The sequence below is a fragment of the Nothoprocta perdicaria genome, unplaced genomic scaffold, assembly GCF_003342845.1.
Source record: "Nothoprocta perdicaria isolate Ctin4 unplaced genomic scaffold, notPer1 scaffold_11, whole genome shotgun sequence".
Lineage (NCBI taxonomy): Eukaryota > Metazoa > Chordata > Aves > Tinamiformes > Tinamidae > Nothoprocta > Nothoprocta perdicaria.
The window spans coordinates 6,963,576-6,976,078 of NW_020454205.1; the positions used below are offsets into that span (position 1 = coordinate 6,963,576).

The 12,503-nt window shown below is 42.1% G+C and overlaps 1 protein-coding gene across 1 annotated transcript in view; it reads right to left on the bottom strand.

Moving 5' to 3' along the window:
• Nucleotides 1-2,329: 2,329 nt before the first annotated feature.
• LRRFIP1 (LRR binding FLII interacting protein 1) overlaps nt 2,330-12,503 on the bottom strand; it is a 28,649-nt gene continuing 18,475 nt past the window's right edge. Inside the window, exons 11-14 of the mRNA XM_026047740.1 lie at nt 10,058-10,228; nt 9,304-9,396; nt 6,832-6,973; nt 2,330-5,211 (exon numbers count right to left, since the gene is read on the bottom strand). Of these exons, the coding sequence (XP_025903525.1) occupies nt 3,065-5,211; nt 6,832-6,973; nt 9,304-9,396; nt 10,058-10,228 (2,553 nt within the window). The 3' untranslated portion in view covers nt 2,330-3,064. The remainder of the gene's footprint in view (nt 5,212-6,831; nt 6,974-9,303; nt 9,397-10,057; nt 10,229-12,503) is intronic.

Consider the following 12,503-nt stretch of genomic DNA (forward strand, 5'->3'; position numbering starts at 1 on the left):
GAGATCAAGAGGCTCCTAAGAATTAGGGAAGAGGAATGATACAAAAGAGAATCTGCAGGAGGGCTTGCCAGGCCACAGAGGAAGAAAGAAAAAGATCAGTTTGCCAAAATCTGCATCTCTGCAAAGCCTCCTGCTTTTACACTTAAAAAGGTGTTCTCCGCACAAGCCGAGGAGCTGGAATCGCACAGCAATGAGCAGAAAGGAGCAACCTACCGAATTATCATGCGGAGAAGCTAATGATGCTTCTCACGTAAAACAGTCATTATCCCTATTTCACACAGGACGATCCTGCAATTAGAATGAATAATTAGGGTGTGAAACTCATCTCCCTCAAATTGGACTGCAGCAATGCGCTTTCCCACCTACTCCCTGTGCCATTCCCAGCTCCTCTATACATGAAGGGAGCTGGGAAGGCACCAACACGAGAAGCTGGGACACCGGCTCCTGCAAACACAGCTCCACAGCCCCGAGACCCTGCTCGGTGCCCCCGGCTGCTCCTTAGGCTTCCTCTTGCAGGGTGGGCACCCAAAACTGCCCCTGTTGTCTGCATCTCCGACACGGACCGGTCCTGCTGCAGAGGATGGCCCTGGGCAAAGGAAAACAAGGAAGGGGGCAGCCGTCCACGTGTCCGCTTCTTGCTTCGCACTGGATTTTGGCAAAGGGCTGTGAACTTGCAATTTTGCTTTCTGTAAAAGCCAAAGGCAACAAGAGGGACAACTTAAATCTTCTCTTGTATCTGTTGAGATGTTAGAGGGAAACCGCCAAAGCGTTTAACTTTCCTACACAGGCATTTTATAGGTACATAAAAACCACTGCAGTAATAGTAAAATAACACCAATAAGATAATAAAATCCCAGCAGAACCAACTCCTCCCCACCCTGTGTAACAGCACACATTTCAATCATATGCTACTGCCACGTAAGATTTGTTATATTTTGAAGATAACACCTAGACATCCCCTTTGCCTTGGGGATGACTGTCCTGGCAGAGCTCTCCCCTCTCCCATGAGGTGCATGGAGCCAAGCAAGGGCTGAAGAACCCCAAGAGCTTCTCCTCCGTGGTGGCCACCCAGCTGCAGAAGACACGAAGTTGCCCCCTCGCGTCATCATTACCTCTCTTTCTCCAAGTTGGCTTTAAAACGTGTTCTGAACTAAGAGATGCTTATAAACCCTCCTGCAAGCATGGCTAAAGCCCGGCGAGCATGTTTCATTGGATATTTCAGTGCATGTAAGATTTAAATGTAAATTAATTGCCAGACTCACCACTGTATTGTAAAAGACAAACATTTACTTCAAAACTGCTGCACAGTGAGCAATGCTTTAGAGTTCTCTGATATTTTATATCAGCACTTTGTATAAACCCTTAATGTAAACAAGGGCTCGTACAGGAACACCCTGAAGCTCTTGCAAGTTGGAAAGAAGCCATAGTGAAATCAGGAGTTTACAGGAGCTGGTGCCATCTCATATTCAAGGTCCTCAAACACAGAGGTCGCCCTTTCCTAGCAAGAGACCCCCCCAACACCAGCTCTGAAGCACAAAGCCATCAGCACCACTAAGAAAGCTGCAGACCCAACTACTTTCAGTCCCGTATGACAGCAAAAGGATCCTCACACACTATGCTTCTAGGAAAGATATTTTTGAAATACAAATGTCTTCAATTTTTTTGGAGGTTCATAAACAGTGCTCTGAACAGACAATTTGAAGTATAAAATATGTTTATTTCAATTATATACAGCTCAGTACATTTTGATATACATCTTCATACTCTGTTTGCACTCCCACTTTGTAACATCAGTACAAATACATCTTGCTATAGCCTCCTCCCAATTCTTGCTTGCATTCCCTTCTGATATTTATTGCTTAAAACGACTTAAAATAATTTTTAATTATGCAACACACTTCCTCCCCAGCAGTATAAAAGAGGCAAGACGACATACAGCAACGAGTTGAAGTGTCTAATGTACGCCAGCAATGTGAAACAATCCAGCTTCTCAAGAAGGCATGGGGCCAGGATACAGAACAATCATCTTTGGTCTGGCATTCAGTAAAAATTAAGACACCCCAAATTCTCTCTCCCAAAAAAGGAAAAGGAAAGATATTTTTTGGAGATTGAAAATAATTTCAAAACCAGGTTTTGCAAAAAAATAATGCAATAAGGAAATACAACTTAAAATAAAATCTTTCAAGAAAAAATAGCTATTTTATATGTTTGTAGCTAGACAGCATTTGATTGCAAACCTAAGCACACAGCACAGTGTGTACTAACACTTTCTTAGGAAAAACAACCCACCATGTAAGACATGGCATTTAAGGCTTACTGTGGTGCAAAGTGCCTAAATTAAGTAAACATTATATATTTATTCCTTTCAGTAGACTAAGACCTGTACGTTGCAAATTTTCCAAAATGTAAATTGTTCCTTCAAAGTGTGCAGACTAAGCAGTTTCACAGTGACCTAACTATGTTTTGGCAGCTCTTCTGGTATACTGCATTCTGGACTATGTCCTTATCGGACACATAACAAAACGGAATGAGATTCATCTTTTTGCATAGCTAAAAATATTGGTTCCTTGGCTTTAAACAATCATAACTAAGTTTCAACATTAGATCACAGTGTTGCAACAGTTCTGAGTTCCTTCACGAGGCATTACTGGCACTTACTGCAGATCTAACGTGCACAATACATTCGAGACATCTACCTTAATTCTAGGTCAGAAAGTAGGAGTTTTATATGCAAGGTTCTCAGTAGCAGTTATCCACACTAGGAGTACTTGCAGGACAGTGCGAATAATCCATTTGTGAAGCTCACTCTTGCTGTGATAAACATTTAATCTATGAGAGCAAACTCAACCCTACACATGTGATTTTCGGTGGCCAACTACGGCAGGAAATAAGTTAAAACATGTGTCCTTGCCGCTTATGTAACCCGACCTTTCTTAGGTGAGCTTTACCTACAGATAAAGAGCGCTTAGCGTATTCCTAAAGTCTGATTTATTGTGCAAAGTGCGTGCTTCTGTGCTGAAGCTGGACCAACGGCACGTAGCTACCTTCACCTGAGACCCGAAACTCAGGATATGATGCAGTCATCTTTGGACTTGCCCTTACCCTTCCTACCACCTGGTGAATCCTCTTTGCCTTCATCTCTGTCATTGCCACCACCTTCCAAATCCTGTTGCGAAACATTTTTGTCTGCTGTTTTTTCCAGATCGTTGGAGTCTGATGCTTCGCTGCTGACCTCCAACGCATCAGCCTTCTCATCAGCTTTCGGAGAAGATCCTTTCCCTTCCAAAGGCCTTGTTTCTTCTGTCTCACCCTCTTCTTTTTGCTGCAGGCTGTCATCTTCAGTCAATGTGTTTTCAACGTCTACGTTGTCCTGGCATTCTCCAGTTTCACCACATGAGGCAACTTCCTCAATCACACCATGTGCTCCAGCTCCTCCTCCTTGCTGGGTATCAGCTTTCTCTCTACCACATTTTTCATCTGTTTCCAGTATCTGTTTTGATTCCTCGAAATCATCACTATCATTTTCCACCCCTTCCTCTGCTTGACTCTCCAATTTAACATTTTCATCCAGCTCAGTTCTCTGTGGAAGAGTCTCTACCTTGGCCTCTGCTAAAGCTTCCTTTGCCTCACCCTGCTCTTCTATTCCCTGATTTTTGTCCTCTTCACTCCCTTGAACCTTCTGATTATCTTGCTCCCTCTCTGTACACTCATGTACATTTTCTAAATCTGGAGTTTGATCTTTGGCTTCGGAGCTGCCTTGGATAAAGTGCTGTAATGGTTTGGTAGTTTCCTGTAAAGAAACATCTGCATCCTGCTCGGATGCAAACCCACCATCTGCAAGTTTCAGCTGTTTGTTGGTTTCTTTCAATGCTTCGTCTTCAACTTTGTTTCCAGTAGTTACACAAAGACCTTCGGTTGACTCCTGCCTACATTCGCTTTCCTCTTGTTTAACTATGTTGTGATCTTCAGCTTCTAAAGAAATACTCTTCTCTCCTACCACACCACAAGTACTTTCCTCAACAGACAGAGCTGTTTCAATTTCCACGCTCGGTTTTAAATCATCTACCCTTTCAGTTTTATTTTCCTTTCTTTTCCTAGACTCATCCTGTATTTCTGCTTCTCCTTCTTCACTGTCACCATCTGAAGGACTTGGGTCTACACTGCTTCCCTCTTGCTTGAATATTCCTTCAAAGCCTGAACATACTTCCAATTTGTTCATCAATACTTCCTCCTGTCCATCCTTCTCGCTCACAGCTTGTTCATGCTCTGTCTTACCTTGCATTTTGCCTTCATCTAATGATACTATGGGACCATCCTCTGAAGAAATTGGTCCAATTTGTGCCTGATCTTCATTTTCCCCTTCACTCACAGCTGCTGAGGCACCACTTTCACACAACTCCTTCCCCTCCATACCCTTGGACTCTGTTTTCTTAGCCTGACCTTGAGCTGTGCCTCCCATCTCATTTTCTTCTTTGGCCATAGTACTTCCATCAGTTCTCCCATCAGTACACTCTTCCAAGGCCTTCCTAACTTTCTCATCAGTGTTTTCTTCCAAGTGCTGGAAGCCCTTGGTCTGATTCTCTACACTGGGCTCTTGGCTTAGTGAACCCACTGCTGCAACCTCGGGAAGCTCTGACTGATCAGAAACCAGCTCACTGCTGCTACTCCTAACATCAGCTTCATTACCAGCCCCTGCATTGCCAGCTTCCAAATCCCCTCCCTTCTGCTCTGCTGCAGCTTTTTCTAATTCACATTCTTCACCTAGATCACTAGGCACTTCCTGAGGAGTCTCAAAACCCTGACCTGACAGTGCACCCACCTCTGGCTCCTCATTTTTCCTTGGATTTAAGTCACTGTGTTCAGCTTCCTCACCAACAGGCTGTTGGGCTTCTATGTGACTGCCTGTCGATTCCCCCTCCTTCCTCAAGTCATCTGCATCACTCTCATCATTTGAGGAAACATTCCCTGAAGTCTGTTCTGGATGGCTTTGGATTTGTTCTGTACGCCTACTGTTTGTTAACATCGCTGTTGACATGGCAGCATTTTCTTCAATGATTTGTTCTGCCTTTGCATTTTCCTCAGCATGCAATGTCTTTATTTCCTGCTCCTCAGACTCCTCTTTGTGCTCCTCCTGCTCAGTATTCTGCAAGATTTCTCTTTTCCCCACATCCTCCAAAATCTCATTTTTCATGTCCACTCCATTGGCTTTGCCTAAAAGACCATTGAGAAAGTTGAAGGGACCACACCACAGCACTTACCTCCCCCACTTAAAGCCCAAAAGAGAATGAATCAAAGAACAGGTTAATAAAAGATCGGCTTTTGCCAATTATGTGAGGCAAAGCAGCAGCTGAATTAGTAAGGGCTTGGGTTTTCCTGATCCGTGAAGTCCACCACCACCCTCTCAAAGCAAGAACAGTCTCTGGTGCTGGCTTGTGTTTGGTAAAGTAAAAGATTTTTGCTTTGGCAATGTGTGAAGTACAGCTTTCACAGATGAGAACTTTGTTTCAAGCAGTGCATTGTAACAGTAAGATCTGCAGATATCACACTAGCAGTAGAGATGTTTTGTTGTCAGCAATATCCTCTGTAACTTTAACCCTAGTGCCACTCTGTGCACGCAAGAGTGCTTGATGCCATTGCCATGAAGTAATCATGCAGTATTCAGGAACATTTTATTCCTATTTACCAAGAACAAGCACAAGTGTGTGCCACAAACACTGTGAAAGTAAAATCTGATGAGCAAGCAAATGTTGGAGCTGATCAAGATAACCCAACAATGGTTGGGTCTTGGTGAGTACCCTTATAGCTGCTTTATCCACCCAAAAGGAATGAGAGTTTTTTCTTTAAGCAGTGTTTCTTCCTGTTTATATTTAGCAATAGGCATTAAGACACTGTTCTTGGTTTCAACAGCTCATTTTGGGGGTCTGTTGTGCCTGTTTCCACACAATCAGGAGGGCTAGAGAATGAAAGTTACATTTAAAGCATTTAAAAATATACCCTTACCTTGTTTTTCCATGTTCCAAACTGTTTCCACACTCAAAAGTGAGTAAAGAAACAGCAGCCAATAGCTAAAAGCAAGATAACTTCCACTAGCAACAGTTGGCTGCCTGCTGCTATTTGCTAACATGGTGACTTTAAACAGCAACAACAGCAAAAGTCAATTATTTCCTTTCATTACTGCAGGAAGAGTAAAACAGGTTCATCTAGTGGCCTTTCATTGCTGACCAAGAGGAGAGTCTTTGCCAGCCAGATTTCTCCTCCTTGACACTATCCATCTCACAGAATCATATGCTTTAACAGCACTAATTCTGATTAAAACAAGTAAACAATGACCTTTTTAATATTAACTGCTCAATAGCACTAGATAACAAGAATGAAAAAAATTAGTATTTTAACAGTGCCCAGCACTATTGTTCAGCAGACATTTACAGTTCTCTGATATAAAAAACAACTCATATACTAGTTTTATAGATGAAGCTAGAATGCTTTTGAGTCTGGTTTTAAATGTGCTAAAAATATCAAACAAAAGCAGAAGATTCCTGGGCAATTTTCAGATTGAAGCTTTCAATAGTCATCTAGATGCCTGCTACTGCTCTGTAATATATAATTCCAAATTCTCGCCCTTTGTCTCCTTGAAGGAAAGTCTCCTTTTGAGGAAACTGCACGATATACTTGGAGCGATAACAACTATGAAGCAGAAAAATGCACAGGAAGTGATTCAACAAGTAGCATGCGGCGTGATGTGTTAATTGTCCAACTAACAAATGCCCAATCTCCAAGCAAAGGTGAATGAATGGACAGATGGAAAGATATAAAAGCAGATAAGGTACTTACCTAGTGTCCCATCCCCTGATGTTTTCAGGGCCTGATTTGTGCCTTGGACAGCTTTGGAAGAATCCAGGTGTCCTTCGCTATTGAGAATATCTGATGTCTCCCCATTGGTGGCTACTTCAGAGTCTGGGATTATTCCATGTTTCTGCGGAAAAGTAAAGGTAGTGCTTTAAAGCCAGCTGTTTAAAAATGTAAGATGGTTCAGATGGTCTTGTTCTTGAAGTTTTGAATAAATGATTGCCTCAATCATTCCATAAAAACAGGCTAAAAATCAGAGAAGAACCCAGTTGAACCCAAATTACAGTTGCATTCAATTTAGCCATCATTACAGTCAGCATACCAAACTACATTTAAAAAAAAGAACAACAGTCATTTACACTGCTCCTTGTAGAAGGATCTCCTACAAAAGCAGCTGAGTAATGAGATCTCACGGTCATGTATTAGAGGTACAGACTTCATTAGGTAATTCTCAAAACTGGAGCTTCAAGGGGGCATCAAAACAGAGTACCAAGCCATAATGAGACTCTCTGCCAAAATGTACAAGAGGGATCAGAACTGCTTTAACTACACGACTCTTTTATTCCTCTTGCATACCTTCAGTTGCTCCTTCAGCACAACCACTTCATCTCTAAGGTCATCCCGCTCACTCCTTATGGAATCAAAGAAATCTTTCTGCCTCTCTAAAGCCTGAGTTCCCAACACAGACAGAGGGCGAGGAGATGTAAAGAAAGGAAAGGAAACAAGTGAAAAGTAAGTGTAAACAAGAATGAACAGATTTAAGGTATTTGGAGATTCATGAAAAATGGCATGTGAAGGTAAAATCTACAGATCAAAGGAGTGAGGTCACATACACATCAATAAACTTAAAATCCAAGAAGTGCTCAACTTATTCAGCAATCATTCAATCCCAGGAATTCCTATTAAAGACATTCAGGCCCCAGTCCTTCATTAGGTTTCAGTAACATGGGAAAAATCAGGATGCACTTTTCATTCTTATCTGCTAGGAAAGTTAATTCATATCTGTAATACTTCTACGTGTAACTCAGAAATAATGCAAATCCCATGTATTAACAGAAGAACATGTAAATTGGCCTGACACATCTTAACAGGCTGTTAATTCCCTGGGTTATATCGTGGATGTAGCATGCTTCAACTATCAATGGTTTCTTTTTATCCTTTGGGATGTACCATGTGCAAATGCCTATTTTGCCAGTGGAAGTCCTTATTTGTATATTGATATAGAAATATCAAAATGGTAACAAAAACAACTTAGTCCAAGTTTCAAGTGGCTCAAAGTTACTTGACAGCACGGATAACACTGGACATCAGCATGAAAAAGCGTGCCAGATTCCCTTCCCCCTTCTATATTAAAATAAGTCTTTCAGTGCTTGTTGCCAGAGAAGAAAGCCATTTTTTTTTCCCAGTGGGTTTCCATTTGGCTTTGGGATTTGGGGTGTGCAGGGTGGGAAGAGCAAGGGAGAAAACTACTTTCATCCCAATAGCCCATAATAAATCTTTTTTTTTTTTCTCTCCAATCACACCACAGGTTTTGCTCACAGTCCACAGACTAAATCTGAATAAACAGAAATTGCAAGCTGATGGAACTGCATTCCCAATGGCCTTCATTTGATTAAAGAGCATTTCATTTCTCAACATGGCATACGCATATGGTGCACCCCAGTAAAAATATTAAGCAAGTTGCTGAAATCAGACCAGTTGATAAGTTTTTCTTGGATTGTATCATGCTGGCCAAAGACAAAGTTTGCTATCTGCTAGTTCACAGGTAATATGATGAGGCAGCCACATCAAGCAAAGGCACTAGGGAGGATTTTATTCATGAGGTCTTGCAAAAGCAGGATCAGCTGAAGGTCGACAGTGCCACTCTGAACACACATCAGGCGTTCACAGTCCTACCCCTATTTTTTTGTCTTTCCACTCTATTGTCTCCTGGAGATCAGAAATTTCCCTGACATAGTTCTGCTGTTTCTGTTGCAGCTGCTGGATTTCCTGAGGGACAGGAGCAAAACAAGACAGAAAGTAGGTAACAGGTAAACATAAGAAGTCAAGACTGCAGTGATGCCGAAGGATGGAAAAAGTCAGGTGTTAAAGTGGAACAGTATCTACATACACAGTGTCAGAGTTACTAACCTCTAAAAACCTGCACTTCTTTAGGCGATATTACTAGCAACATAATGACATAAAACAAGGTTAACATAACCCTCTTTTCTCCATATCTACACACAATTATGCAAAATGCAGTTTATTTTGTATTTGTGGACAATGTAAAAAAAAATCAGTTTACAGGTAATACTTGTGATAAATACTGTTTCAATTAGTCAGTCTGCTTGGCCTGAAACAGATTTGAGTTGGAAATTCTGAGTACAGCAGGTTCTCCGTGCCCCCCTCTTCTACACACCTACTGCCTTGAGCACAGCAATCAATGAAGCTGTTCAAAACAGTGAACTTGTTACTTACTGCAAGCATTTCTTCTCTTTGCTTCAAAGCTTCTTTCATTTCCATGAACTGAAACTGCAATATACTGTGAGCATGCTTTTCCCTCTCAAATTCCTACAAATAATGAAATAATTTATGAGCTTAATTTCACTGAAGATACTCATCATATAAAAGCAAAGACAAAACACATCTAACCACAAAGAAAATGCTACCCTTAGTGTTCTAATTGTAATCCCACAAGACTCCCAACTTCTACCTTATTTTTCTTTTCCAAGAAGCTATAATCGCATTAACTTCATTTCTTAATACCAACTAATTCATTAGCACCGAGATGCTGAATTCATGGAAAGCTTAATTCAGTACTCAGCCACATAGTCACCTTAGTCACTCACTCCTATGAGTCCCCTGAACAGAGGTTGGTACCGCAAACACTCTAGGAATAGAAGAAAAACAAAACCCACCCACACAGGGAATCCTCCAGAAGTCACTGGAATGGAACCAAATTTGCTTAAAAGATGCAAAATAAAAAGATATGCTAAGGCTATCCTCATCTTACATGCAAGACATTTCCTCAGAAGTTGTTTTAAAAGTGAGGGCGGGGAGGATTCCCATTTGTGCCCCCACACAAGCACCTAAGATGCCATCAAGGCAAATGAAGTAGCACCGAAAACAATCTACTTATTTAACAATTAAAATCTTGAATGGAAGTTTGTCTCCCCTCAAAGACACCCGTTTGACCGAACCAGAACCACAGCTGCCGCAGCTGTACACGTACTTTGCTTTTTTCTTCATATTGCCTCCTGGATTCTGCCAGCTGTTCTTCCAACTCGAGCAGCGCATCCTTCAGGGTGTCTACTTGGTACATGAAGTTTGTCTTCTCATTGTCCAGCTGTGCGTTTGACACCATAGCCTTCTTGTATTTCTCTTCCACTTCTGCTAGCGAGTCCTGCAAAGGAGAAGCAACTGCGGTCGGAGCTCGGGCAGAAACACCGCTCTGCCAAAGCAGACCTTGGAGGAGGACACAACTGGCCAAACCTCCCTAACTGTTCAGGGCTGCAATGCCTCCTTGGGCTTTCCCCAGCACATCAGGAATGTCACCTCGAGATAGCTAAAACGGGGCCTTTCCTCCTCCCTGGGAGCTGCTGCTTTCGCAGGATGCTCTTCCTGCCCCGGCCTCCCCCTGCACCCTGGCAGTCCTAAGGCTGTTGAAGGTGACAGGTTGCCTTTTGATTGCTCTGATGAGCTAGGCTTCAAATTAAGGCAGTTTAGCAGCCACTTCACACTAGCTTCAGGGGGGCACTGAAGCAAACAAACCTGCTGGTTCAGGAAGTGGAATTATCCACGGAAAAAATAGCAGCTTCTCTAACCTGATGTACTCTTTTTATCAGGTTTGTGACACACCCCATTCTCCTGTCCGTTTATAAATTTTCTCTGCAAGATACAATTCCCAGTGGCTTGAAAACTCCTTTGACGAATTCGACCTGAAAAGAGGAGTTCCTGAGGTGTTTATAACAAGAGCAGCTAAAACGAGGATCATTTTCCAAGTCACACAGAAACAACTTTAATACCAAAATAAAAGACTCTCAAAACACACAAATATGCAAACAAGGACACCCATGTCAATAACTGTAGTTTACAGATCAAGCACTTTCTCTTGGACTAAGAGCAGTATCAGAATTACAGCCAGAGCACAGGGCGAGTTTCATATACTTCTACCAGCAGGACAATTTTACCAGTTCAATAAAGAGAACTGAGAAGTGTCATGGTGACATGACAGCAAGAGTTAAGATTCAAACCAATTTAGTTCATATTTCTATAAAAAACATAAGAAATTTCTCTTTAAGGACATTAGTTTGTATAGACTCAAATGCCAATGTTATAGTGCGCATGCCAGGTTGAGAAGGATAGATACTGAAAAGCAGGAGCCAGGATTTGAAAATAGCCATATGATCAAACCACAGAAAATGGCTGGATTTAAAAGTAGCTGTATGATCAAGCCACAGAAATTAGCTGGAAGGGAAGTATATGCAAATAAGTGTTTGAGAGGTGCTGAACAATTCTGCCAGCAGGCTAAAGTTTGTTTTATTAGCAACAAGTTCCACCACAAGGCTTGACTATGGACTTTATGGGAAGCACCTTTTTCTATACCAAAAGCAAAGCTCGAATTAAACGGGTCATTGAAAGCTGATGCAGCCTAGGCACAAGTCACCATGCACTCTAGGGGACACCAACCGAGGAAAAGCTAACTACATTTTCTATGCAGTGAATATTATTTTGCTACACACCAATCAGGGAAAAAAAGAGTCAGGCTTTTCATGAAAAAGGCCCAAACTATTCTTTTTCCAATTACAACTCACTTAAGATGGCAGTAACATCACGTATCGCAGCATTGAACATATCAAAAACAAGTCAACGGTTGATGTTGAGTTGTGTTGCGTTCTACACGTGGATGTCTGCTTGTGTCTTTGCAAGGCTGCCATTTCCAAAATGCAGCTAATGGCACTGCTCACTCACCAAGGGGTGTATTTTGCTGCACCAAAATTATTCTAGAGCTTTGTGAGGGTGGTACTGCTGTGAGTGCTCACTCTTTGGGCATCAAGTAAAAGAATTGTTCAACATGTTTCTGCAAGCTAAGGAGGACTCTAAAGAGCAGCCCTCACCTCCACACACACAACCGTCCAAATGCAGGCTGGACCTCACCAAAGGAAAAACGCAAAGACACACAAACAACCTTCTAAAGTTGGATTTTTCATAACACTGGAGGCCACAAGTTTGAGTTCATTTCCAGTTTGGGAACACTTCCTGGATTATGGGGTTTTTTGGTTTAAATAGTGACTTGGATTTGTTAGTAAGGTGACTGCCTTCTCAAAACATCAAATAAAACATGCAAGAGTAACAGCAGCCTTTCAGGTGGCATTAAGATGCATTTCCCTCCACAACCAGCAGACACCAGATGTCCTTTTGGCTGGTGCAAAGCCTTTCACACCACTCGCGAGCCCTCCCACAAGAGGAGCATGCAAGGTCAGCGCCCACACCGACTCCCTCAACACTTAGCTGTGGTTAATTATCACACACCCAGGCTACAGCAAACCCGTACCTTCATTTCTTTCAGCCCCTGCATGTATCTGCCTTCTATATCCTGAATCTGGTCCTTTAACTCATAGATATCCTGAGAGAAATGGTGAGACAGTGAATGATGCTGCAGAAACTGAGGGGTGGTA